We start from the raw sequence: 27,897 nt of genomic DNA on the forward strand, positions 1-27,897 counted from the left end.
GATTAAAGTCAAAATGGATGATTCAGTATTATTAATATTTTAATACCTTAAAGTCCCTCAATAATTTATTTGAATTATGTATCTAGTACATATATTCTGAAGCTTGGAACTATTACTCAAACAGCACTGCTGTATTAATCCATTGTTTTTTCCTTCCCAAGAGTAATATACTACTTGCTTTTCAAGAGTAACAAGTAATGGTATTAGTAACATCCCACTCTCAGATTTTTTTTTAAAAGTGCCTACCAAACAAAAGCATCTTGACAAAAACTCATTAAGGAGTTAACATTTCTGAAATAATATTGTCTGCTGTATAACAAATTCTATTGTCGATGGCTATATTGCTTAAAAAATAAATAATATGTAAATGTTTTTAAAACTGTTTGATAGTTATACTGATTGGTCTAATGGCCATGGGCTGTTTTAACTACGTTTAACTACGTTTATTGTTTTATCCTTAATTTATTATGTTTTGTTTTTTGTTTAGTCTTTTGTTTGAGATACTGTATATTGTTTTTGTGTTGTGAGCTGCCCTGAGTTTATTTATTATTTTATTTATTTATTCAGTCAGAAAATTTTGAATTCAGCATTTTTATCATATCCTGATGTATTTGTTCTCAGTTTTTATTTAACCCACTGGTGGCACAATGGGTTAAATCACTGAGCTGCTGAACTTGCCAACTGAAAGGTTGGTGGTTTGAATCTGGGGAGCAGGGTGAGCTCCCACTGTTAGGGCCAGCTTCTACCAACCTAGCAGTTCAAAAACATGCAAATGTGAGTAGATCAATAGGTATATTTCTTCAGGAAGGTAATGGTGCTTCATGCAGTCATGCTGGCCACATGACCTTGGAGGTGTCTATGGACAACACTGGCTCTTTGGCTTAGAAATGGAGATGAGTGCCACCCCCCAGAGTTGGAGACAACTAGACTTAATGTCAGGGAAAACCTTTACCTTTATCTTATATATACATCAGGCTTGGGTATATTTTAGTGGTTTACAATATTATGCCCTTTTCAGAAAAATATATGTATCTGGAAGATTTGAAAATACATTATTTTCAAGCTGGGGGTCTTAAGATTCATTCCACTCCTTAACTGTGAAATTGCCTTATCTTTATCCTTTTTTTGCTATGATATGTTCATCATCATTGCAGTTTTCCTTCCCGCTGTTCTTTGCTGTGATACGTCTGTCTGGTGGCTGTTTGAAAACCCTGGGATTCAAAAGCAATGCATTAAAAGTAAAAGTTACCCGCTGCCCCCTTTTAGTGATGTGTAATGTTATGCATGACAGCAATGTTTACATTTTAAATAACATATAACATTATGTGTTACTTTTTAAACATTATAGGTGAACCTTTGTGGGATTTGGGGCCATTCAAAATATTTTAATTGGTCTCCCCAATTTAAAACTGACAAACTATGAAAATGGTACTAAGCAATTATAATACATTATTTTTCAAAGAATTTGAAAAATTAATGATAACAGATCACATTTCCCCACTGTAACAGGAATGTTAACAAGTTATCTTTAAAAGTACTGTCATGTTTTCTACTGCGGAGATAGCTCACTTTGCTGCAATTTCCCTGGAAGCTTAGAAAAATTGAACATATGGGTTTTATAGTTCATACAAGGACACAGATAGGGCAAGGATAGGATTTTCCTTTTACCACTTTTAGAATACAGTACTCTGAAGTTTGGTCTGATGTGAATTGCTGTCTCGCATTTCACTTTGGGTTAAAGCAGGTGCTACAAATATGTTCTCCAGAAAACAGATGTGACAAATATGCTCACCACAATAAATGAAATATTTGCCACTGTAGTGCTAAAAACACATCCGTGGCTTCTGACAGTGAATGATTCTGGTGAGTTACTAAATTTTGAGTTGCTAGATTTGGACTTTCCAACTCTCCATTTTTTGGTAGATGCAGAGCAAACATATTGCTCTGCTCTGACAGGCAATATCAAGGCTCCCCTTTTAAACAAGTACATAAATTAAGCTTGTTAATAGTGTGTCCCTTTATGGCAGTGTTTCCCAACCTGTGGTCCATGGACAACCAGTGGTCTGCAAGAACGAAAATATGGTCTGTGACCTCACCATTACTACACAGTTGCCCTGAAACCACGCGGCAACAAGAACGACTCTCACGAAACCCTCTTATAATGCTGACTACTGGATGACATATGTTCTGTAACTTGGGCTGATGTGGTCTATCCAATGCAATTTTCTGAATCAGCACCTCAAATAACCAAACTGAATCTAAAGTTGACCAAAAACTGATTCTTATCCTTTTGGTACTAATATTGGACAGGGGTGTCTGATCAAGTGGTCTCTGGTCAAGTGGTCCCTTGTCAAAAAAGGTTAGGAACAACTGTATTGGGGTTTTTGTTGTTGCTTTAATTGACTAAATAAATTCATTTCTGTAGGATTCAGAATAATGTGTTGGTTCTGGCATTGACTATGACTCTGGAGGGCCAGGGTTTGAATTTCCACTTGGCCATAGATCTCCACTGGGTGACCTTGGACAAGACACACTTGCTCAGGCTTTGAGAAAGGCAATGGCAAAAACTCCTCTGAATGAATCTTGCCAAGAAAACTCCATGATACATTTGCCTTAGGATTATCATAATTCAGGAACGACTTGAGGGCACACAATAGCAGCATCAATTTATTTCTGTGTTTCTGACACTTACCACTGTGCTTTCATTTTGCAGAAAAGAGAGTTTGATGTGGACAGCCTCAGCAAAGCCGAACTGAGGATGCTTCTGAGTGTTCTAGAAGGGGAGCTGGAAGCACGAGATCTTGTGATTGAAGCTTTGCGGGTATGTTGTTGGTTTACTAGTTTTTTTATTCAATTGTCTTGGAAGGGTTTGGTTCTCAAATCCAGACCTTTAATCTATTTTAAGTGGAAGGAACTGCTGGGTATCTGTTTAAATACAAGACACTGTTCAATGCCCATCATATTTTGACAGATGTGTAGGTAAATGAATGAAAATATGATGAGTTTCAAAATATGAAGGATGTAGTTTGTAAGAAATACTTTCCTGTGTCTAGTTAAGGTAAATTTTGTCTTAATTCTTTTCTTCTCCTCAACTTCTCCTCCAAAACTACCTGTATGTAATGTTGGTAGGCCTAGAGGCCAAAACTGAGCACACTTTGGTTCTACATATTCATTCTTAAACACCCACAATTACATATGTGTGTGCACACATATTCACACGCCTCTCCACTGTTGTAACAATAGCTGAAAAATGCCTTATATTGTTATGGAGGAAACTGAGACAGTTGAGAAGGCCCAGTGACCAACATGTCTTCCACAGGGTCCATGTTTCAAATCTATGTCTGAATTCAGTAGCAAAATGCACACTCTCTCCAAATATATATCTCTTCTCTCCATCCCACCATCATCCTGTGGATGTTTGATGGGTACAAAAAAGATGGCTGCTGCCAGACTTTCTTGGGAGGGTAGGAAGCCTTCCATCTCACCACCTTCTGCCTTCAAGTGTCCTATTCTTTATGCTTTATGTCTAAATGTTATTTTATGTTTATGTTTTAATTTGGTTAGGTTAATTTATAGTTATATGTTATTATCTAGCTATTATCTTTTGGTTTTCACATGTATGTACGGCATTGAATTTTGCCTTTATAATGTTGGAAACCACTCTGAGTTCCTTTAGAGTGAGAAAAGCAGTATATAAATGTAGTAAATTATACCTAATAATAATATTCCAACTGGCTTTTAGGAAGATTGGGGGGGAGGGGCTTTTACTTGCACATTGTTGCATTTTGACTGTTTTTTATTAGTAGGTATTATATGATGTTCTGGGGGGCTTTTTGGCTGAAGAGGGGTTATAAATACTCCAACAAATAAAATATATTTGCTTTTTTAAAAAGATTTTTCTAAAATATCTCTGATATTTTTAAATTTTCTTTAAGTTGTCTTGAGTCCCAAAATGGGAAGAAAGCTGGGCTGTAAATGATAATGATGATATTCTTTCCATGTAATACACAGTCCTTTGCCCTGTCTTTGCTCAGTGGTCAAGTACCTGTTCTCTGTGCAGGAATTTCAAAGTTCATTCATGGCATCTACACTTAAAGATGATTGGGGAAAACTTTTCTTGATTGGGGAAACTTTTCTTGATACACTTAAAGATGATTGGGGAAAACTTTCAGGAAAAGAAAAAAAAACCTAGTACAGTACTGAGAACATGGATAAGGCAGCTACCCCATTACTTCTTCTCCATTACTTCTGTTCATAAAATTACTATGTGAAAGAAGATGGAATCCATTTCCCAGTATAGTTAATGGAAAAGTAATTTCAGAAACAGAAGCATCAGCATCAAAAGTGCAAGTAGGCAGGTTTCCCTTATACTGGGAGGTTGGGTAGATGGTAGTTGATGTTGTGAAACAGCATATTCTGGGTCTTGGAAGACAATTTTTACCTTGCTGAGACAGGAAAAAAACCACACTACACATCCAAGCCAGCTATTTTGGTGTTTTTTCATCATTTGCAGTTCTTTCTAAGGCTATATCTGTCGTGAAAGGACTAGAAATCTGGACCCAGTGGATGTTTCTTCAAAAAAAAATATATTGGGTTTTAGCCAAAGGTGTGGAGTTGTCCAGTGGTTTAGTGTGTCAGGAGGGGCCTAGGATCACAGGACCCACATTATGTACAAACTGTTGGATGTTTTTCATTAAGAGACATCACAAATACACACTCACATGAAGAAGACCCAATCTGGCGATGACCTATGCAATCTATAGTCAGGGATATTGTCTGTTGAACTTTGCCTGCTGAGTTTTTTTACTGGCAGCTGAACAGATATCATTACCTGTCTCTATGGCAACTTGACAGAACCTTAATCCAGGCTTGCAACAGGGCTTCAGGAGCATCTTTCCCCAACCTGATGCCCTCTAGCACTTGTAGATTACAACTCCCATCAGCCCCTGTTTGATGGTGACAGTGGAAGCTGTGGTCTAGTAGATTTGGAGGGAACCTGAAGAATATACTGTAAATCCCATCAACACTATCATAACCGATAACAAGAGATCATGGAAACTTCAGTTCAGCAATATCAAGGGGTCATGTTTCTTATCCCTGAAATACCAGATAACCTAGTACAACCTACTGCTTGGGCTTCCAACTCCCAGGGGCCCTAGTTAACTTGTCCAATGGTCAGGAATTTTGAGAGCTGTAGTCCAAAACACCTGGAGGATCGTAGGTTGTGCACCCCTGGTAATCTTTCTCTATGAAACAGTGTAACTTTTAAACTTGACTTTCTATGTGTTTTTTGCATTATTGTGGAGGCAACAGACTTCGTGAGCCTATAAATCTGTTTATGCCCCTCCCACTTTTTAATCATTTTAAAGCAACGAAGCTGATAAGACTATCTTACGTGGTATCTCAGCAGTTTCCTTCTCTCTCTTGTGCACACTAATGAGATTAGCCTATCCTTTACAGGCGATCTCATATGACACTTGCCACAAGCAGCTGAGAGAGATTGTTTTCAGTAGTGCATGCTGCGCATAAAGAGCGCCCAAGCATGAGGAGCCCTTACATGTGGGTTCTGAGAAAAGCAACACTCAAAACCGAGTACACACACCCAATTAAGACACTGACCTCTGAAATGTGCTGCATTCAAATATTGGTTGGTCTTTAGTGTGTGTTTGGCTGTATGCCAAAGGTGACATTTGGGATTCCCAAATTCCATGATAACTGTGTGCTGCAAATGATCAAAACTGGTATGTTTAGACCAACTGGACTAATAATGTTTTTTTTTTGTGTGAGTATACAAGTCTTATTTGTGGTTTGAGTATTGGATTTCAGCTCTGGACACCACTGGATGACTTTTGACAAATCATACACTATTGGCCCCAGAAAACCCCATGATAGGATCACCTTAGGGCAGGTCTGCACAACATGTGGCCTTTCAGGTGTTTGGGACTCCCAACTTCCAGAAGCTCTTGCCAACTTGCCCAATGGTCAGAAGTTCTGGGAGCTTCAAAACACTTGGAGGGCCACAGGTTCTGCAGAACTGTCTTAGGATCACCATAAATCGGAAACAGCTTGAATGCACACAACAATGTCCAGCCATATACCGAAATATAATGGTGAGAGCAGCTTTCCAGAGAAAGATAAAGTCTAAAGGTCATTGCAGCTTCTGGAGCTTTGGATGACAAATCCCAGAATCCATCACCATAACCACTGGGAAAACTTGGAAGATATTCAGAGATCTTTTTAAAATAAACTCTCCAGTGAATTAACTGAAGTTGATCCATTCTAATTCCGGATTCTCCAGATATAAGGCTACAATGCCCATCAATCCATCCACCACAACATGGCTGGGGATGATGGGGGTATGATCCAACAGCACAGTTGAAATGCATCAAGGTGGGGTAGTATAAGTAGCAATGTAAAATCAGATCCCAGATTTCAATTAGTACTCAGCATGTTGGATAACGTTGGGCAAGCCTATACTACTCAGCCTAACTTACCTCACTGGGTTCTTATGAAGATGAAATAGTTGGGGGGAAAGCTATGCATATCATGGGTGCATCTACACTATAGAATTAATGCAGTTTGACACCACTTTAAATGTCATGGCTCAATCAATGATATAGAGTCATGGAAATTGTGATTTTACAAGGTCTTTAGCCTTCTCTGACAAATAGTGTTGCTGCCTCAACAAACTGCAAATATCAGAATTCCATAACTTTGAGGCATGGCATTTAAAGTGGCATCCAACTGCACTAATTCTACAGTGTAGATGCACCCAAGAGAGGGGGAATATTCATAAGTCATTCTGACATGAGTGTAACTCCCACATTGGTATTAAACACCTTGATTTGATGTTTATCTAAGATGAATAAACATGCATAAATGATAGATGAATACTATAGGTAATGTATTATTTCCTTGGCTAATTAAGTCATTAACTATTTAGATTGTTTTTTAAAAAAAATCAAACATAGCTGCCCATATTTATTCAAGATTGTTGCCTTTGTCTTTCTAATTCCTTTTGCCTTTTCCAAGCCCTGTAGGTGGTAAATGAGTATTTGCCTTTCAAAATAAATTTAAATTTCACCTCATGTCCCATCATGCAAATAATTACAAAGAAAAGAGACAGATTGCACTCGACACATTCAATATTATGAGAGGGTATGAGCTCAGAATAAACTGTTATCCGGCAGTCAGAAGTCACCCCTTTTGATTCTTACAGCAAAGTTAAGTTTAGAGGAATATTCAATGATAGAGTTCAGTGAACGTGCAGCTGGAAGTAGGAATCTGATTCTTATGCATGTGGGTATCAGTTTGGATGCATGCATATTCATAATGCTAAAGTAGAATAAAATATTATTCCTGTTTATACATAACAAAGGGAAACAGTGTTTGCAAGAATAAGAAATCACATGAGATGGAATCAGACTGAGTTAGCTACAAGGAGTTTTCAAGGAAACCCATAAACCTGATAAGTGCAAACACATTGCAGAGCAGTTTGAGAGGTTAGAGATCTCTCCCAACTCATGATAGTTGGGAATGTGGGATGGATTTGATATTTCCACAGCCCACTGGTGGGTTATGTTTTCTGTCAGAATTTAAAACCCATCTCTTCCAATGGGCATGAATTTTAATCTGGTGTCCAGTGTTTTTAATATGTATTTTATAGAAACATATTTTCATACATTTTATAGAACTACACTTTAATATGTGTGTTTATAGTGCATGTGGGTTTTGACTGTGCTGCGACCCACCTCGAGCACCAGAAGAGGTGGGTGAAAAATAAAATTATTATTATTATTATTATTATTATTATTATTATTATTATTGCTACTACTACTGCTGCTGCTGCTGCTGCTACTATTTGAAACACAACAGGATTAGTACACAGCAAAGAAGATCATGTTGGCTGTTGTATTGGATCACACGTTGGACACTTCCCAAGTGTCTAGGACGTGTGATGTATTGGCGAATAATGTGTGCATATCCAAGTAGGGTACTTCAATACTTCAAATAAAAATTAAAATAAAATAAATTTTAGTGAAAATGTTACATTAAGTTGAGATGTAATTACTGTATTTCAATATTAATATCAAGTCAATACAGAGTTCATGGTGTAGTATAGTATGGGGAATAGTATTAGGGCTTTTTTAAAATAGTAACTCTAAAGCAACCAGAAACTATGCAAACATTTTATTCTGCCAATCCTTGATGCTAGTTAACTGAGAGACTATTGTACTTTATTATTATTGTTATTATTATTATCATTATTATTACTATCTCCTGCCACCATCTCCCCAAAAGGACTTGGGGTGGCTTATACACAGTAAAAGTGCCTAAAAACAAAACATGAATAAAGCACAATATAAAATACAATTGAACAAAACATATAGGCATATAAAACAACAACTTAAAACTCAGTTAAAACTGCTCTTATCAGCTGAATGGTGGTAAACTACTATAAGACGTGGCCATGCTGTAAACAATAGGACAAGGGAATGCGATAAGTGCAGAGTTGTGACCATGGGATGAAGTGCCAGGCTGCATAACTATTGCGCATAACAAATGGGAACTAGGCATTATCAAAAGCTTGTTTGAACAACCAGGTCTTCAAGTTCCTATGGAAGAAGAAAAGTGTGGGGGTCTGCCTAATCTCTCTGGGGAGGGCATTCCAAAGCCAGGGAGCCACCACCAAGAAGGCGCTCTCCCTCGTCCCCACCAGCCACACTTGTGACAGTGGCAGGACTGAGAGAAGCCCTCCCCCAGCAGATCTTAGAGCCCACACCAATTTGGGGGGGGGGGTGCGGTCACAAAGATAGTCAGGACCGTTGAGGGCTTTATACAGATTGATCTCACTGAATTTTATTATGATTTTATTTGTGAATCATGATGGATTTTTTTCTCCCCAAAATCCAAGCAGTACACACAGTTTCACAACTAGTTAGCTAGATTCATTTACATAAAAGAACTCTTTTAGCCTCTCATTTCTCTGCAGCTTCATGCAGTTCCCCCTTTACCAAATCTGTATTGAGAGACCCCATACTTTCCAGATCGGATTTTGAGAGAGCAGGAATTATAACTTACTTGTTCCATCAATGGAAAATTTTAATTGTATTCTACTCAACCTTTCACCCCTTGTGCAAGAATCTTGAACAAATTGGAATCAATTTACAATAATATAACATGATTGAAATATTGTCATACAGATATATTGTTTAAACACAAGGGAGATATGCATAGAGGTTGTAGAAATTGAATATCCCTGAAGATTGGCATGCAGTATCACAAGAATTACGATTTTGAATATTATAAAAGTTGATTTCTTGGCTGAGACTGTTGCCTAAAGAAGACAAGCAACTTGTTGAAAGTTGATCTGAAATGTTCAGCCTTATGCTTTCTCGCTTACAAAATACAAGGGTACCCATATTTGGTTATGTTTCTCTGAAGATGTGACATGTGTATAATTTTGAGAGTGCACTGAGAATGTGTAAGTGAAATAAGGCATTGTATACATAAGGCATAGTGTGTATACAATAATTCTATCTGTATATGGTATGCTCTGAGTTTTATAACTATGTTTCGTTTTAAATACCATACGGATTCAAATAAACATTTTCAGAACTGGATTCGTTGTTCTTCAAACTTCATTGTCACACAGAATGTTGGCAACCAGGACCATCTGCAAATTAGCTGAGGACCGTCTTGTGTTGCATAAATTATCTGATTTCAAGGCCAAGATGGGCCATAAATACAAATAATACAGTGCTTAGGGCCTTCACATTGATTTTTGTCCCAGAATCTCTGAATGGCCCATAATTTACCTACTTCATATCAGGATATATGACTCCATTCTTCATGGAAATGATGAAAGCATATATGGTGGATCTTTGGTATCCACTGAGCTTTGATTCCAGTAATCTCCATCAATACCAAAATCCATGGATGCTCAGGTACTGTTATATACTATGGCATAGCAAAATGATGTCCCTTTTATAAAGTAGCAAAATAAAAGTTTGCTTTTTGGAGTTTTAAAAATATTTTAAAGCCATATATGGTGGAATTTTTGGATACGGAGGGCCAACAATATTCCAGTTGGCTTCACCATAACCATACTTTCTGAATCTTGTGTAGTAAACCACAATGTGTGAATTGGGAACTAGATTCAGGACCGTGTCTCTCTTACTCTGGAAACAAAGCATGTTCCCTCCTTACTTTTTGTGAGAGTTGACTATGATTTCAGGATTCTGTGTGCATTGATACTAGGGATGTTGGTTATGACCTGGATCATTTCTTGTACTGAACAAGATGGTATAAAAAATCCAAAATATCCTTGTTGTGAGACAATAGGGATTTCATTTCTTTTCAATTAGTCTTTGAAAGAAAATAGCTTTTGTGCATTTTTGTGCACTAACAAATGGCTTTTTGAAGCATTGGATCAGGTGTTTTCATATTTGTGAACCATCATCCTGTCTTTCTTTGTTTGCTCTGTACAGACACAACTCTTGTTAGCTCCCCAAAGGGAAAATATGCAAGAAACATTTCCCTCAAATTCTACAAAACTGTATGAAAACAAGAGTGTCTCACTCTTCCACTGCAGATTTCCTATCTCCTTTTCTTTCCCCAAAAATACTTTACTATGGGAGGGAATAGAGAATCATCAAGGAGAGCAGGATTTTAATCCCTAGTTGGTCATAGAAAACCACTGGGTGACCTTGGATAAGTCACATTCTCTCAGCATCAGAGGAAGGCTATAGCCAAATCACTTCTGAAGAAATCTTGCCAAGAAAACCCAGTGATAGGTTCACTGGAGAATTTATGTAAATAAGAAATGTTTTGAAGGCATGGAACAACGTGCAGGGTAATAGGAAACGTGTAATACTTAATTTTTAGCAACATTCTAAAGGAATCCCAATTTTGATTCCAAATAGTCATTCTAACGGATTTATCATTTTAGTAATTATGCATAAACTCTACTATAGTAAAATAAATCATTTCTTTTCTATTACTCTCTTGCCATTTACTCCACATCTAGACTTCTGCTTTTCAGAGGGAATTCATAAGCTGATTGACCCGATGCCATTTAAGAGGTCCTTGTTTAGGAAAGGAGGAAATAGGAACATGTAATTTAAGTAATTTAACTCCAAGAAGTTGAGTAAAAAGCAGACTATAATATGCAAAATTGGCTATTTTATTTCTGGTGTACCAGAAAATCTTAATTGTGGTTTTGAGGTTGAGTGTTTTAGTGTTAATTATTTAATAATATTGCTGTGGATGCCTGAAGCCACTGAATCGTATACTAGTAATATTTTCAGAACTTGCTGGAAAGCAAAACTGGACCAAGTGGGGCTATATAATATTTTCTTTAATTCAAAATTGTAGCAGAAAAAAACACAAATAAAGAAAAAAATGCCCACACACACACAAACATCCTTGAATAGCAATTACATTACTAACTACACAATTTCTCTCACCAATATTCCATGTAATTCCATGTAAATCTAAAATACATATATATATATACGCAAATTAATTTTAATAGATGATGCCCTGCTTCCCTTTTGTTGGTTTGTAATATACTCAGATTGTGTTTGTTCTGAGTAGTTGACAGATTTCCTTTCTTTTTTTTCAAACATGGCAATGCCATAGATTTGTTTGAACAATTTTGTTGCAGCTGGGTTTTGTTTTGTTTTTGTTTTTTTTCTGTGGGATAAATCTCAGAGAGATGATTTACAAATTTTCAAATGGCAATGCTGCAAAATGAATACCTTGTAGGCCTAGTTCTAAGTAAATTCTGGAACAAAAGTTACTTTGGAGAACTCAAATGTACCATTATAAAGAGTTTTAAAGAGGCATTGTATTTCCTTAGTTTAAAGCTGGTATAATTGGGGCAATGGTAACCTTCAGGGGGGAAATGAAATAGGTTATAGTTATGCATAACTTTAAGAATGCAGTCACCATCTAATGTGTTATTTTAAGGTTTTAGAAGTCTTTTGAAATCAAATATTGGGTTCCATTCCCATTTTTGTAAGTGCTACCAAGGTGTCAGAAGTAGTATTTTACAAAATTATGGTTCTTTGTCTTTGTGTGTTATATCCAATATTATAATGTTCCGTAGTTTAGTTGTATAAGAGAGAGCACCATCCCTTTGGAGACTTTACAGTTATGATTGGTTACCTGACATCCACCATAGAATTTGGACTACAACTATCATAATCTCTGGTTATTGACCATGTTGGTTTAGGTAGATGGGTACTGAAGTGCTAAACAGAGTAGTGATTCTCAACCTGTGGATCCCAGATGTTTTAGTCTTCAACTCTCAGAAATCCTAACACCTGGCAAACTGGCTAGGACTTCTGGGAGTTGTAGGCCAAAACACCTGGAGACCCACAGGTTGAGAACCACTGATCTAGAGGTTACTGATTTAAATACCTTTGCTTTAGAGTTGAAGCAGCTAGGTAGCTGACACAATCAAAAAGTGTTTTGATGCCCTCACTCTAAAAAAAATCATTTTTTAAGAATCATGTGCAGTATCTTTACATGCAACTCCAATTGCATGGAATTCCTTTCCTAGCAATTATTTGCTGTTTTTCGTTTCCTTTTTAGAAGTATGCTAAGAAAGACCGCTCTGTTTAGAGATGCCATTGATCTCCTGTAGCAGATGGCACAGTATTGCTTATCTAATATAAATGTTCTGCTGTAATGTATTGTGGGAGGTGTATATGTCAGCACACATTTAAATGAATATTTATATATTTATGTAATGTATTTAGATTAATTTAGGGTGCATCTACATTGTAGAATTAAGGCACTTTGCCACCACTTTAACCTGAGCATCACACTAAACAATGGTTTAGAAAATATGACAGTTTCGTTCTCCCTCCCATTCTCCATCCTCTCTTTTATGTCTTGGAAAAATCATATTATGGACTCTAACACCCAGAATCTCTCAATAGCCTTACTAGCTAAAGGATTCTGAGAGCTGCTATCAAACTTTGTTCTTCTCTCATAACGAGTTATGTCACTTATTGACCAAGGACCACAGAGTTTTAAAATATGTTTCCATATTATAGAAGTTGTAAATAAGGATTGACCTATTGTATTTATTCATGGGTGCATATAGCAAGGAGATATCTAGGTCTCTATGGGAATAGAAAAAGTATTGTCAAAATTGGTCCTGACATTCTGTGTTTCAAAGTAGTCAACACATGTGAATCTTTCAGCTCTGCCATTGGAACATAATATTTTATCCTGTTTATTCCCATGTATCCAAAAGGTTGGCAGTTCTGTATTGGACATTGCCATATTGTTCCATTCATATCAGTCAATTTTTCCAGTTCACAATTATACCTGTTTCTCTAGTGTTTTTAATGTTGAGTTGTTGTAGGTTTTTTCGGGCTATATGGCCATGGTCTAGAGGCATTCCCTCCTTTTTAATTTTAATTTTTAATGTTGCTAAAGATCATGATTTTTAATGCAGCAGATATCTACCAAAACAGACTAAATAACAGGCTTTCAGGAGACAGAACTCAGAGACAGAACTGAGTTCTAAAAAGGTTGGAGCTAGGAAATTCACTTCAAAATGTCTTGTTTGATTTCTCAAATTGAATTCTTTCACTAAGAATGGCCTATAGGCTCTCTACCCAGGCATTTGAATACATTGACCTTGGCTATGCTTATTCAGTAATGGAAAGGGAAGCCTTATTATAGCTAAGTTTATTGAGTAATGGAAGGGGAAACATTCCGTCTGGCTGAACGCTTCCCATGCAATTAACCCACCAAAATTCAGCACTACTTAAATTCTCTGACGCAACATCAATAAGTAATACTTGTTTCATTTACAAGGGATCATTATAGAGTTTCTCTAGGGTAGCTTTCCTGGTAGAATAATATTAGGAGGTACAGGCTACAGTGAAGGTTGTGTGGATCTGTTACTGGTAAAAGTTGCCAACATAATACTAGGGATGAGGATTTCCCACATGAGTAGGTAGTCAAATGATAGCTTATGCTTGCTCCCATCAGGCCCTCCACTTTTGCTGGAGTTGGGGACAAGACCACAATGAAAGTGGGGAAAATGCAGGTTTTAAAAAAACCTGAGAAAGTATCTCTTTAGGACACTGTAGGTCCTCCAGCATGACTTTATAGAACTTGACCAGAGAATCACAATAGGAGACATACACATTTTTATGGAACTACATGCAGTTTCTGAGTTACAAACATCCGAGATACAAAGTACTCATAGTTAAGAACAGGGTGAGACAACAGGGACTGAGAGAAATCTAACCCTAGGAAGGGAAAATCACTCCTGAAAGAGTTATCATGGGGAAAAGATGTCTCGGTTGAAACTTATATCACCAATCCTTGTTTCTAGAACAAGCTGATTTTTTTTTTCAAAATCCAGTTATCACAGGGACAGAATGTGAGGTGAAATCTTCTGAAGAGGGGCACAGACAGTTAGATGAACACCGCAGGGTGTTAATCCTTAATCTTTCCCTATATTATTATTTATTATTATTATTTATTTAAAAGTTTTGTATATCGACCTTCTCACCTCTCTTGAGGGACTCAGACCGGTTTCCAACCATAATATTACATACAGTCAATAAAACATCATACTTCATATTACAATAAAACATTAAAACATTAAAACAGCAATTACATTCAATAAATACAATGGTCAGTCGTCCCACTAAAATTGATGTTCATCATCCTCCATTCATATCTCAGGGTGTTGGCTCACTCATTATCCAAAGTGTCTGTGTATGCAGTAGATTCTCGCTTATCCAACCCTCACTCATCCAGTACAGTCTGCCTCGAATCCACAACTGTTTCAATACACTGCAATGTTTTGGTGCTAAATTTATAAATACAGTACTTACTACACAATGTTACCATATATTGAACTGCTTTTTCTGTCGATTTTATGTAAAACATGATGTTTTAGTGCTTAATTTGTAAAATTATAATGTAATTTGACGTTTAATAGGTTTTTCCTTAATCCCTCCTTATTATCCAACATTTTCGCTTGTCCAATGTTTTTCTGGCCCATTTATGTTGGATAAGCAAGACTCTACTATATATGTGTGCGTGTGTGTGTGACTGGAATTACACTTAAAATGTACCTCTTCCAACTTACAAACAAGTTTAACTTAAGAACAAATCTACAGAACCTATCTTATTCGTAACTTGGCCGCTGCCTGTATCCTCTCTAGGAATCTCCTGAATTCTTCTGGTCGAATTTGATTATACCGTCCTGCTGCAAAACCTAGAGATTCCTAGAGAATCTCTTAAGTTCTTCAGCAGGACTGTATTAGTCAGATTTGTGAATAATCAAATCTGCTAAGGTCAAACCACATATGTGGAGGTACTTCATACTTTCATTTTGCTAATCTGAGCAATTATCTAGGAAATGTACTTCCAGATGCCTTCTGAAAATTAAACTTCCCTTTGCCTTCATGAAAGCTTACCATGAGCCATGGCCCAAACATAAGCGGTTTAATGCCACGCTTTCTGTAGCAGACCCTGTGAGACACCTGCTGCAATTTGATCTGCCTTGTTGGCAGCTAGAATTGCTTGTGAACTCCTCGTTTTTTCCTACCCACTCTCTTTCTAAGTTTCATCAGCAATTTGGCAAAGAAAGATGCATATGAGGAGTAGGGGAAACAAGATGTAAGACTTTTGCATGTATGTATTTTGTTTTTTTACAAAATAATTGAATTGTGGTGCAACTTCCTATGGGGAATCAAAAATAAGGAACTTTGTGGAGTAGTTCATAGTGGTGACACTGGGATGGAAGGGAAAGCTATGTGTGTCGTCAGAGAAAGATGCCTGGCCAGCTCTAGAGTTGGTCAGGTGCCAACCAGGCAGACATATCTTTGCAGAGACCTCATTGACACCATCCACCCCACAGTATGAGCCCTGCATATTGCCTGATTCAAAGATGCCCAGAGCAAAATATTATTTTAAGTTCCCCCATGCACACACAAAGTCTCCTTTTCCTTTATGTTAATGCTAATCACCTCAGTAGGATTGGGAAAGAAATGAGTTGATAGCAATGCAATAGTACCAGTGTTTATGCCATGTCCTCTCATTTATGATAGCTGAGAGAAGTACCCCTCTTCCCTCTGCCTTCCCCTTACATTTCAACAAGCTTTTTCCAATCTGTTTTCCCTTTGAATATCAAGAAGATAGAGCACCATGCCACAGCTAGAAGGCATAAAGCAGTATGATGTACAGTGGGGACTTGAGCTCAGATGGTGTCGTGAGCATTTACATGTATGGATTATTTGATGCAGAGGCAGTGGGTTGAAAGAATGTCAGCAATTCAGCTCTTGAAATGTCAGACTCATATGTAAGTGTCTCCACTTTAGATGAATACACATAAATTACTCATTGGTTATTTCCAGCGTTCTCTGTAGCACACTTCTAAATTACTTCCCAAGAAAACATGATACCAGTGTAGTTCAGAGCAATTACTCCAAGGCTCATTATATTCATTTTTGTTTCAGGAACAGCAGGGTAATTTTGGAACCATGTCTGAGTACATTTGAGTTCATCTCTTCATTGAATGCCAAACCCTTGGGTATTTTCAGTGTTATTAATTCTAAAAATTGTATAGTTGAGATTTTCAGTGAGATAGCCAATATACTGTAGCAGATAATAAACTGCTGATCTTTCTGTTTCTGAGAGAACTTCTTGTACCTTTATTATAAGTCCATGTGAAGTAAATATCCAAATGATGCAACTTGTCTTGACTTGAGTGAGAAGAAAAACTCTTTACATGTCTTGGTAGCTTTTATAGAAACAAAGGAACCTTGTTAAAATGTGGGGAGTAAGCTTCATTGCTGGAAAACGTTGATTTGAAGCCCGAAACATTGTCCACCCACCTGCCCCGTGTACATGTGGATTCTCCCCTCTCTGATCTGGAGTTTGTTTGTGTGTGCGGCACTAGCCAAAATCTTAGAGGTCATGATCCAATATGCCATTCACCACTTCACTCTCATCCCTAGTGAAAGATAAGGCCAGGTTGGGCCATGAATAGTCCCAACTTTTGGGTAAGGCCAGAGAGGGAGGGGTTTTTTTGTCCCCTTTCTTCCCATGAGCTTTTCTTTCTTGATAGCATTGCAATATAAATAGGACAAAGATAGCAATGACCAAAACTTCTGGAACATTGCTCTAATTGTACCACCAAAAGTTAAACATATGGGAAGTTGCTTGGAGGGCAGTTCAATGATTAAGAGCCCCACATTTAAATCAGAATGTAACTATGAAGCTCATTTAATCACTGTTAGTAAGTCTAACTTACATACTTAAGATGTCATGGAAATACCATAAGATAAGGTTATACTGTAACCTTCAGTGAACTGATGGGACTTGAGAAGTGTTTGGAGGATCAGGTTTGGGATGCCAAGATAGGCATTCTGAGAGCAGGAAAGATGGTATCACTGGAAAGGAATTCAGAGCATGAGAAAGTAGACCTGTAACAAAATTTGTACAGTGCGGAGTGTTCCTGTTCAGGCTTTCATCCAGCTATGCCCCTTTCCACAATTTTCTAGTCCATTACCCCACAGCTGACACTGCCACCCCAAAGTTGATAAACACTGTTGCCACCATATTCAGTCCTCATAGGGTTATTTGTTGTGTTCCTCCTCACCACCTTATTACATTTTTTAAAAAATGTACTTTTGCACATTTCATCAAAGTTGCTGATATCTTTGGGCCTTTCCAGACAGAGCTTTATCCCAGGAGCATCCTCGTTTAAAAAAAACGTGGATGTTCCTGGGGCCCTGTCCGCACTCACCCCAGAAAGCGTGCGCTTTCTGGGGTGTGTCCAGATGTTGTGCTGGGACTTCCCAGTACAACACCAGGACACATAACTCCCTCCCCAGAAGCCCCCCTAAACAATATAAAAAAGCGTAAGAACTCACCCTGCCTGCACGCAATCGCTGCTGGAGTTCTCCTGGCACATACAAATGATGCGCCAGGAGAAAAAGCAGCAGGAGCTATTTCCCACCCCCACCCCCCTTCTCCTGGTGCATCATTTGTATATGCCAGGAGAACTCCAGCAGCCATCGCGTGGAGGCAGGGTGAGTTCTTATGCTTTTTTATATTGTTTAGGGGGCTTCTGGGAAGGGGGATTGGTATTCCCATAGTTTTGTGGGCTAATTTACTGTGGGATACCAGAAGTAGTGGGTTTTCAAGAAGGCACGGAATAAACCCACTATCAAATTAATTCGCAAATTAATTGCGGATTGCCCAGAATGTTGTCTGGACATCCTCCTTTTTATTCCCGGCTATGGAACGCTCTCCCCAGAGAGATTAGATCTGCTCCCTCCCTTTTAACATTTCGGAAGCAACTCAAAGCGTGGCTGTTTGAGCAAGCGTTCACAAACACAGAGTAACGGATACAGATAACTGATATAGGAACTGATGACAGACGATGGAACTGGACAATGCTTGACAATAAGGAGACGCTAGTGATATTGTTTTTATTGTTGTGTGATTTATGTAATTTTAATGTTTTAAGTTGTATTATGATACTATGTATACTGTTTTGTTGGAAACTGCCTTGAGTCGCCGATAGGCTGAGAAAGGCCGTATACAAATACAGTAAATAAATAAATAAATAAATAAATAAATAATAAAGGGGCTGTCTAGATCCGCCCCCTGTCTTCTGTATAGATTGTGCTTTTTGTTACATCAGTTATGGTAACTCAGACTTAGATTGCTATTCGTATTTAAAAATGGAAGAATGGGTTTGGTATCACTAACATGGAGCACACACTTAGGGAATAATGTCTGAAAAATTCAGGACAAGTAACTAAGAAGGACTGACATCCAGACTAATTTGTGACTGTCAAGGAACCTTGGGCAAGAGATGTTGATTTCCTTGTCACCATCCTGTCTGTATTTTATATTTCAAAGAGGCATGCTCAGTGATTGATGCCAATGAGGCTCTGGCAGCCAGTTGAATCTGAGTCATGCTGTATTCAGAGCTAAGAAAATAATACATCTTTTGATATTTGTTGTTGGGAGAAAGCAGGAGAAGCAAGTGTCTGCAGTCAATTTCCAGGTGGTTCATAAAATGTGTCCTCAAAATACAAGCAAGGAAATGTAATGTCTGAAGTATATCCATGGCTACAATAACAATTGCACAAGTTTATATTAAATAAGGTCCAGCACTACCATTAGGCAAAATATAGTAGCAAACACAGGCAGCAGATTTTAGATGTTATGAAAGAGCATCAAACAGTTAGCTCTTGTTACCCCGGTATTTATATTTTAGACTTTTCTGCTGCATTTATCCAAATAACATAATTAGCTATGGACACCATGTATCATCACTTAAGTGTGAATAAAGCACTAATTTAACTGAATAGAAATGCAACAATTCACTTCTTCCCATTACATTAGTTTCAACAACCAAAGATATTTTTCTTCTTCCTAAGGTTGATATATTTAGCATTATAATAACAACCATTATTTTCATACCTTCCCGTCAGACTTCTAAGTCATTATATTAGATTGTCATGATAAGTAGCATTGTTTTCTTAACTTAATAACAACTTACTAACAAATTACATAATAGTAATCCTTAATAATTATAACTCAATCTCTCGCATAGTATGTAAAGGTAAAAGTAATGAGCCAGCATTTTGGAGTTGAGTGTCATCTCTACGCAGATGATACACAACTTTACTACTCTTTTCCACTGAATTCCAGAGAAGCTTCCTGGATCCTACACCAGTGTCTGACAGCTGTCATGGACTGAATGAGGGCCAACAAGCTGAGACTTAATCCAAAAAACACAGAGGTCCTCCTGGTCAGTCGCAAGGCTAATCAGGGTATAGGGTGGCAACCTATGCTCAACCGGGTTACACTCCCCCTGAGGACACATGTCTGCAGTCTGGGAGTCCTCCTGGACTCAGTTCTGAAGCTTGAAGCTCAGGTGTCAGTGGTGGCCGGGAGGACCTTTGCACAGTTAAAACTTGTGCACCAGCTGCGACCATACCTCGAAAAGCCTGACTTGGCCATTGTGGTCCACATATTTGTTACATCCAGAATGGACTACTGTAATGTACTGTATGTGAGGCTGTCTTTGAAGACAAAGGTCAGGTGCCAGATTACTAACTGGAGCTTGCTACAGGGAACATACAACGTCCCTGCTGAAGCAGCTACACTGGCTTCCAACAAGTTTACAGGCTTAATTCAAGGTGCCGGTTATTACTTATAAAGCCCTGTAGGCTTCAGGTCCAACCTATCCTTGAGACCGCATCTCTTTCGACAAACTGGTGCAGGCTCTGAGATCAACAGGGGAGGCCCTCCTCTTGGTTCCACCACCATCTCAAGTGTGGTTGGTGGGGACAAGAAAGAGTGCCTTCTCTGTGGTGCCCCCCAGGCTCTGGAATACCCTCCCAAAAGAGATTAGATTAGCCCCCACCCTTCAATCCTTCCGTTTCAACCTGAAAACATGGATGTTCAGACAGGCCTTCTTACCTTGAGTAGGTTGAATGGGCCCATATGAAGCTGACACTTGGCACCTGTGAATTAACAGCAGTTAGTTTTATTTTAAATTTTTATTGTTTTGATTTTATTCTAACATGTGCTGACGGGGGGGGGGGGGTTGTTGTTATAATTTTATGTGACTTATTTTATACTTTTGTACAGTTTTTACCGGTGGTATGTTATATGAGCACCCTGGAGTGCTTTGTAAGTTGCTCCGAGTCCCTTCGGGGAGATGGTGGTGGGATAGAAATAAAGTATTGTTGTTGTTATTATTATTATTATTATTATTATTATTATTATTATTAGGTCTCCCCTTAACATTGAGTCTACTCGAGTCCGACTCTAGCAAGTGGTGCTCATCTCCATTTCTAAGCTGAAAAGCCAGTGTTGTCTGTAAACGCCTCCTATGCCATGTGGCTGGCATGACTGTATGGAGTGCTGTTACCTTCCCGCTGAAACAGTACCTATTGATCTACTCACATTTGCATGTTTTTGAACTGCTAAGTTGGCAGAAGCTAGGGCTAACAACAGCAAGTTCTTCAGCTTAGCAGTTTAACTGACTGTACCATCACAGCCCCTCACATAGTACATGGCATCAATAAAGCTATCCTATCTTTAAACCCTTTTAACTTTAGAATTGCCTTGATATATTTGAATACCACTGTTTCCAATAAGTTACATTTTATAGAAACCCTTTCAATACCATATCCTCATCCAAATCTCTTGCCTTGTGCCTGTAACGAAATATCATATTTTTATTTCAATCAGACATGAATTCTTCTATGTCATTTTCCCGTCTCTCTTTTGTCCTGTGCATGCCCTTCCTCCCCTTCTTTTCTTTACATATTGCTGTTATTTCCAACTCTGCCCAATTTTCAGTTTTAAGGGAATTATCCAGAGAGAGAATGCCTCCCTTTTTCATTTTGCTCTCACCCTATTCCTTAATCTTACAGGGTAATCCTTTTCTTAAATCCTCTTGGGTTTATTTTTCTATCTGTGTACATTCTTTACAGATCAATTCTATAGTATCCCACCCCCTCCTCCCTGCTCCATAATTCCTATTTTCCAATCCAGAATTTCCTGGACTACCTTTTTTTTAGTTTTACAGAGTAAAGTGTTTGATTATCCATACAGTTTTCCTTATTCATCATTTCTAGATTCTCACTCCCCACCCCTGCTTGCCATCTCATGGCAATCTCATGTGTCAGATATTTGCCAAATCTTCTCTGAAATCCTTATTTATATTCTTTTAAGCATATTAAACTCCAGTCCTTTTATCTCATTCCAGATCTTGTAGGGTAAACACACATACTCACTTCTTAGTTGCAAAAAGAAGGTGAGTTGACAAAGCTTCTGTTTTGCCAATTTTAATTATAAGAATTCTTCAATTATATAATCGCCAGATTTCATTTGAGCATTTTAAAAAATGCCAACTTAATGCCTCTGAGATTCCCCAAATCGAAATGCCTGCATTTTATGACTTGGGCAAAAATATAGCTCACTTGGTCCTTCCTCGTTCATTCCATGTATGCATGGATAACAGCAGCAATGGGAATATAGGAGTCTTGCCCTTTAATCCTGGGCAAGATTCACTAGCCAGAGGTATCGCATTGAGGAATGTTAACAAGAAGCATTAGTCCATATTCAGCCTATCAGAATGCTCCAAAAATTATCCTTTTAAAACAACAGCTTTCAGATTTCAAGTACTATACTGTAAGTTGTAGTTCAAACTTTGCTGAGCTCTGGTGATTACTGACCCACCCGTTTCTCAATGTTAGAACAGAGAGCACAAATAGTTATACAGAATCATAGAATCATAGAGTTGGAAGACACCTCATGGGCCATCCAGTCCAACCCCCTGCCAAGAAGCAGGAATATTGTTTTCAAAGCACCCCTGACAGATGGCCATCCAGCCTCTGTTTAAAAGCTTCCAAAGAAGGAGCCTCCACCACACTCCGTACATAGAATTGTGATGGATTTCTTTTCCTTCAGTTGTTTTGGAAATGCCTTTGAAAGTACATTAGTAATGCAGTTATTATTTTTAAAGTGAACATTTGATAATCCAGGCCAAAGAGTTAGCACAATTCACCCTTTGCTTTATAATGGCTTCATTCTTTTGCCATTTCTTTTATTCGTGACAACAGAGAGGAATTGCTCAAAATGTAAAGTTAAACTTTGGTTTTGAATTATACAATGAGATACCACCAATTATACAAACAGAAGATAGTTCATTAGCTTCAAATTTGTAACATACATCTAATAATAAATGAATAGTAGAATTGTCAAGATGCTGATGATATGTGAAAGCAAATGGAGAAAAGGCCACAGTATATTCTCACTACCCAAAAGAAATTCTCCTGTTCAGGATTCCTGTCACTCAGTCAGCCATGAAGTCCCTTCTGCACCCTATGGTCACCAACCACATGGGGAAAAACCTAACCAGTTGTTTTCTTTTTCCAAAGTAACACACAACATGCTGTGGCTATTGAACATACTTGATACTTGGTGAACTATTTTTGCAGTGGGACTTATGGCCTGTCCAGATAGTACCTTTATCCCAGGAGCTTCCACAGCAAACAGGAGGGTGGCCAGATGCCATTCCTTGTAAATGTGGAAGCAATTGCTACAAAAGGCAAAAAAACACAAGATTTCCAGGTGCAGGAATATTGAGGTTTTGAGCCAAATATGTGGATCTTAGCAGGTCTGTATGTCCCTGCAATCAGAAATCATGAGATCTGGGTTTGCTGCCAGGTTTTAGATGTTTGCTCCTGATTGGTCGGTTCCTAAAAAGAAGGTGACACTTGAGTAGAAGGCAAAAACTTTGTGTGCCAGAAACTTCATGAAACATGTGGAGGGCACAGAGAATCACTTTTGCAGTGATTCTCTATATATCCACATCTTGGGCTTAGAAAAAAAAATGCCAAAGTTTCTGGTGGAAGTCCTACACGGCCATCTTGGGAGCCTCTAAATCTTGCAACAAGGAATCAAGTCTGGGCAACGGAGGCAGAAACAAATCTGCATGTGGACCTCTTCTGAAATTTTTTGCCCCAATTAAAACCTGTGATTTAGTGCTGTCTGGAAGTGCCCTCAGGTTGCTCCCATCCCTTTTCCAAGATTTTTTTTGTCCTCCAGAAATCCTGGAGCTATCTCAGACATACTGACATAGCCTTTTAATTTTTCAATTGCTTTGTTTGGATGCTAACTCTGTTGTCACCCACATGATGAGTTTGCTGTTACTGATTAAATATTTCATTGTTTCTGGTTAAAGGAAAGCTGTTTCCTCTTGTGGTTTCCATTGCTTATGATGAGTGGAGTGTTTTAATCTATACTGACATATCCTTGCAAATATGTCTGAACACATTACTTAAGACACACAATTTTTGCTAGTTTGCTTAGCTATTTTAAACATTGCTTGTTAAAAAGAACTTCTATATCTGGACACCTGGAAGCTATTCATACACATCACAGGTAACCAAGTAAATGACTATTTTTAAGTTTGCATTAGCAAGTGTCATTTTGGACCAGGGATGGAGAACATGCAGCCCTCCAACTGTTTGGAATGTAATCCAGCATTCCTCATCATTGGCTGTTCCACCTACTCTTGGGACTTTCAATTCAATTCAACATCTGGAGGACCACCGTGTTTCTTGGTTTGGACCAAGGTGGTGGTAATCATTCCAGATACAAGGATCTGATAGTTTATGTGATTTTATTTATATCATTCACTGAGTTCTTCAGAACTGACCCTAAAACAACTGTCTGTTTAAAAACCAATCTTTCATCCCACTGTGATCTTGCTCGCCATCTGGAATCCCATTAAATAAATTTGACCAGCCAGGTCTTTTTGATGCTGATTTATTACCCTTTCCACCAGCTCATTCCCTAAATGCTCTCTTCAGCACAGCTGAGACTGGCTGATGGTGCATAATCTTTACCCTGAATACACTAGGGAACAATTTGCAGACAACTTCCTGTTTATAGTAGCTGCCTAATTTAAATAAAATAGCCGGAGTAGTTGGGCCAAACCAAAAAATATGCAATGTTATTTATTTATATCCTTTCCAGTTTGCTTACCTTGGATGTATTTCTTTTTAAAAGAGCTGAATGTTTTCTAGGACTTGTATATTCATAGTGAATGATGAGATGCATGAAAAAGGTTGCATTGCTTAGTTAAGATGTGTCAAGGCATGTACAGAATTTTACCCTGTTGTGAAGAAGGAAGGGTGTGGTGTGCAATATTACCCCGGGTTGTATATGGAGGAAGGGAACCTGGATAAGATTGTACATTGCCAAAACACTTTTTGACAGTTTCCATGGCTGGGTTGAATGTTGTAATATTTTTCCACAGATTAGATGTTAATCTTTATGCAGGGATTTGGCTTAATTAAAATATGAATTGTTATTGTAATACTGGTAAGGTGTTAATATGATATTGGACACACTTTGTTGGGATGTTTACTAATAATTTCAGTGTTCTGTTGACTTGTCCTAGCAGTTTATGCTTGAATAGTAAGTCTATGTGTAGATAATATCAATGGATTCAGTAGGTCTACTCTAGCCAGAAGAAGACATAGAATTTAAGCTACTGTTTCTATATCTTATCCACTGTAATTCCATCTTTAATACACATTTCTTTGTGGAAAACCTGCACAATATAATCTACTAGAATGATTTTTTTTCTCTTTTGGTATTGACGAATGTATTGTGCATGTTATAAGCTTGTACTCACAAGCAATTCCTGTCATTGAAACTGACATGCTGCCTTCTGTCATAGTAGTTCTGTTAGCATTTGCTAACAGTGTATCAAGGAAGGAGAATATATGTAAACCTATCCCCAGTTTCCCCATGCATGTGATATTCTCTTTGGAGCTTTACACAAGTCTGAAAAGGGGTTTCAACTACAATATCATCAGTACCCATAGATTCACCAACACAATTCCCCAAAATTATGTCGTCCTTAGGAATTTTCTAGATCCTGTTATATGCTTTTAATGGACGTCTGAATCATGACAATTCCCAGCATGCTGATGAAGATTATGCTCTTTCTGTCCAGTTTCCAAATAACACCAATGAGGGTGTTCCAAGATTTAAGTAAGCCAACCCGCAACGAACAAGTCATTGCTTGTAGATTGGACCACCTAAAGAACATGATGTCTACTATTAGAGACCAGGCTGAACCATTAATGGACTTAGTTCCCTCTGCTGAGCCACCTCATGCTATGTGGGATTTGGCTGGGGGCTCTGTTGACACGCTACTTGTGATGTACGAGGACGACATCACAACTATAAGTCCAATACACCTCCTTAAGCCTAGGAGGGAAAATCAGATACCTCCAATGCACAATTTGCTACCCAATCAAAAAGCCTCTGCTCAGACTGAACTTCTGGATATTGGTAATGATTCAGATCTACTGACACCAGCGTGACAATTACACCTGCTATCTTGGAATATAATGGGATTGGCAAATAAATTTCATGATGCAGATTTTGCAATTTATCTGCAACAATTCAAAATTATTTGTTTGCAAGAGACATGGGCCATTGAAACTAATCTCCCTTCCCTTCTTGGTTTTAGAGCATATGCAGTTCCAGCAGTGAAAACAAGCTCAAAAGGCCGTGGTAGCGAGGGCCTTACCATATTCATTTCAGTAGATCTGCATGTGGACATTCAACCTTTGGATAGCTCAATCCCACAAAATATACAGGTCCTCCTCATTAAGAGCATGTATTTTGGTTATGTAATCTGTATAAATGTATATTTTCCACCTAGATTATAAAAAAAAATTAAGACCCTAATAATGTCTGGTTAAGACAATCTGAAACCTTCACCTGTTTGGAATGCCAATACCCCTCCACAAAGCTCCTCTTGTATGGAGATTTTAATGCTAGAATTGGGATGGGTGTTAAACCTGTGGAAGGCACTAACTTCAGACAAGATGGCCATGTTACATCTGCTGACAGTGTCTCTCAAGACACAATCAGAAACCAGGCCAGTCTGAGTTTCTTAGAGGTGCTCTCCTTGCATCAATTGCACTGCCTCAGTGGGACCCAGTATGACATAACACAAGGTGCCTATACTTATGTTACCAATAGGGGAGCTAGTACTATTGATTATATGGCAGTTTCTGCCAACCTGCTAACTGATATCCAAAGATTTGCAATTAATAATAGGGTCGAGAGTGATCATTTTCCTCTGTCACTCTTATTTAATTTTGAAACATCACCTCCAACACAATCCTCTCAAAATTCACAAAATCTAAATGGAATCCATGTTGGAGAATGGAGACTAAGGTGGTCAGTCAACCTAGGCAACTCCACACATATTCGAGAGCAACCCCTATAGATTGTACTAACAATACATCATAGACTCTAATACAGACATTTTAAATGCCTATCAATCCATCATTCAAAATCTCAGACCCAAACTGGTCTGTAGCAAACAACTAAACCCCAACAAAGTGGGAACTAACAGATGGTTTTATTCTGAATGCAAAAGCACCAGGCAAGCTTTAATGGAGTATTCCAAGCATACACTTAGAAACAAGGATAGTACTGTCACTGCAAGTCAGATGAGGGCTTCGTATAAAGCACTCTTAAAGCAGAAAAAAGATACACATGTTAGAGCTCAGTGGAACCAATTAGCATTAGCTGTGTCAGAAAAAAATGAGAAGCAGTTCTGGGATATTATCTCAACTGGAATGGATACGGTCAGGCCAGTAGTCCTTGGGCATATTTCAACACAACAATGGTTTGATCATTTTAGTAAGCTCTACGGAGCTACCTCTTCAGAAGATCATCCTACCAGTGTTCCCAATACCACATGTTTGCCTTACTGGTCCCCTGTGTCATCTTCTGAGGTGAAGAAATTGACTGCAGCCCTCACTCTGAGTAAGGCTCCGGGGGGAAATATGATGCCCCCAGAAATATTTAAACATTTTTCAGAGTGGTGGGCTCCAATATTAGCCAAAGTGTTCTCACAAATCAGTAACACAGGCATAATCCCAGAGGGCTGGAAACAGAGCATAGTTGTCCCCATTTACAAGAAGGGTGATAAACAAGATCCCAACAACTATCGCCCTATTAGTCTCTTAGATATTGACTCTAAGTTATATAGTAAACACCTGTTTTAAAAAAATAGAGGCCTGGGAATTCAATAACCAAATCATTCACCCAGAACAGGCTGGTTTCAGAAAAGGATAGAGTGTCTGTCCTTGTATTTCTTAGCCCAACAAGCAATTGCTGGACCTACCAAACACCTATTTGTTGCCTTTGTCGACTTAGCAGCAGCTTTTGATTCCATCAATAGAAACCTGTTGTGGCATAAGCTGGCCAGCACCAATATGGATAAGCGTCTGCTGTTTCTAATCAAGGCACTTTATTCTAACACCACAGCTAGAA

General features: G+C 38.2%; 1 protein-coding gene across 3 annotated transcripts in view; it reads left to right on the forward strand.

The window, feature by feature from the left end:
• The window catches only part of CTTNBP2 (cortactin binding protein 2), a 139,002-nt gene that overhangs the window by 16,605 nt on the left and 94,500 nt on the right, over positions 1-27,897 (forward strand). For all 3 annotated transcript variants that reach the window (XM_060777704.2, XM_060777703.2, XM_060777705.2), the window contains exon 2: positions 2,714-2,821. In XM_060777704.2, the coding sequence (XP_060633687.2) occupies positions 2,714-2,821 (108 nt within the window). The remainder of the gene's footprint in view (positions 1-2,713; positions 2,822-27,897) is intronic.

This window comes from Anolis sagrei, chromosome 5 (assembly GCF_037176765.1).
Source record: "Anolis sagrei isolate rAnoSag1 chromosome 5, rAnoSag1.mat, whole genome shotgun sequence".
In the NCBI taxonomy this organism is placed as follows: Eukaryota; Metazoa; Chordata; class Lepidosauria; order Squamata; family Dactyloidae; genus Anolis; species Anolis sagrei.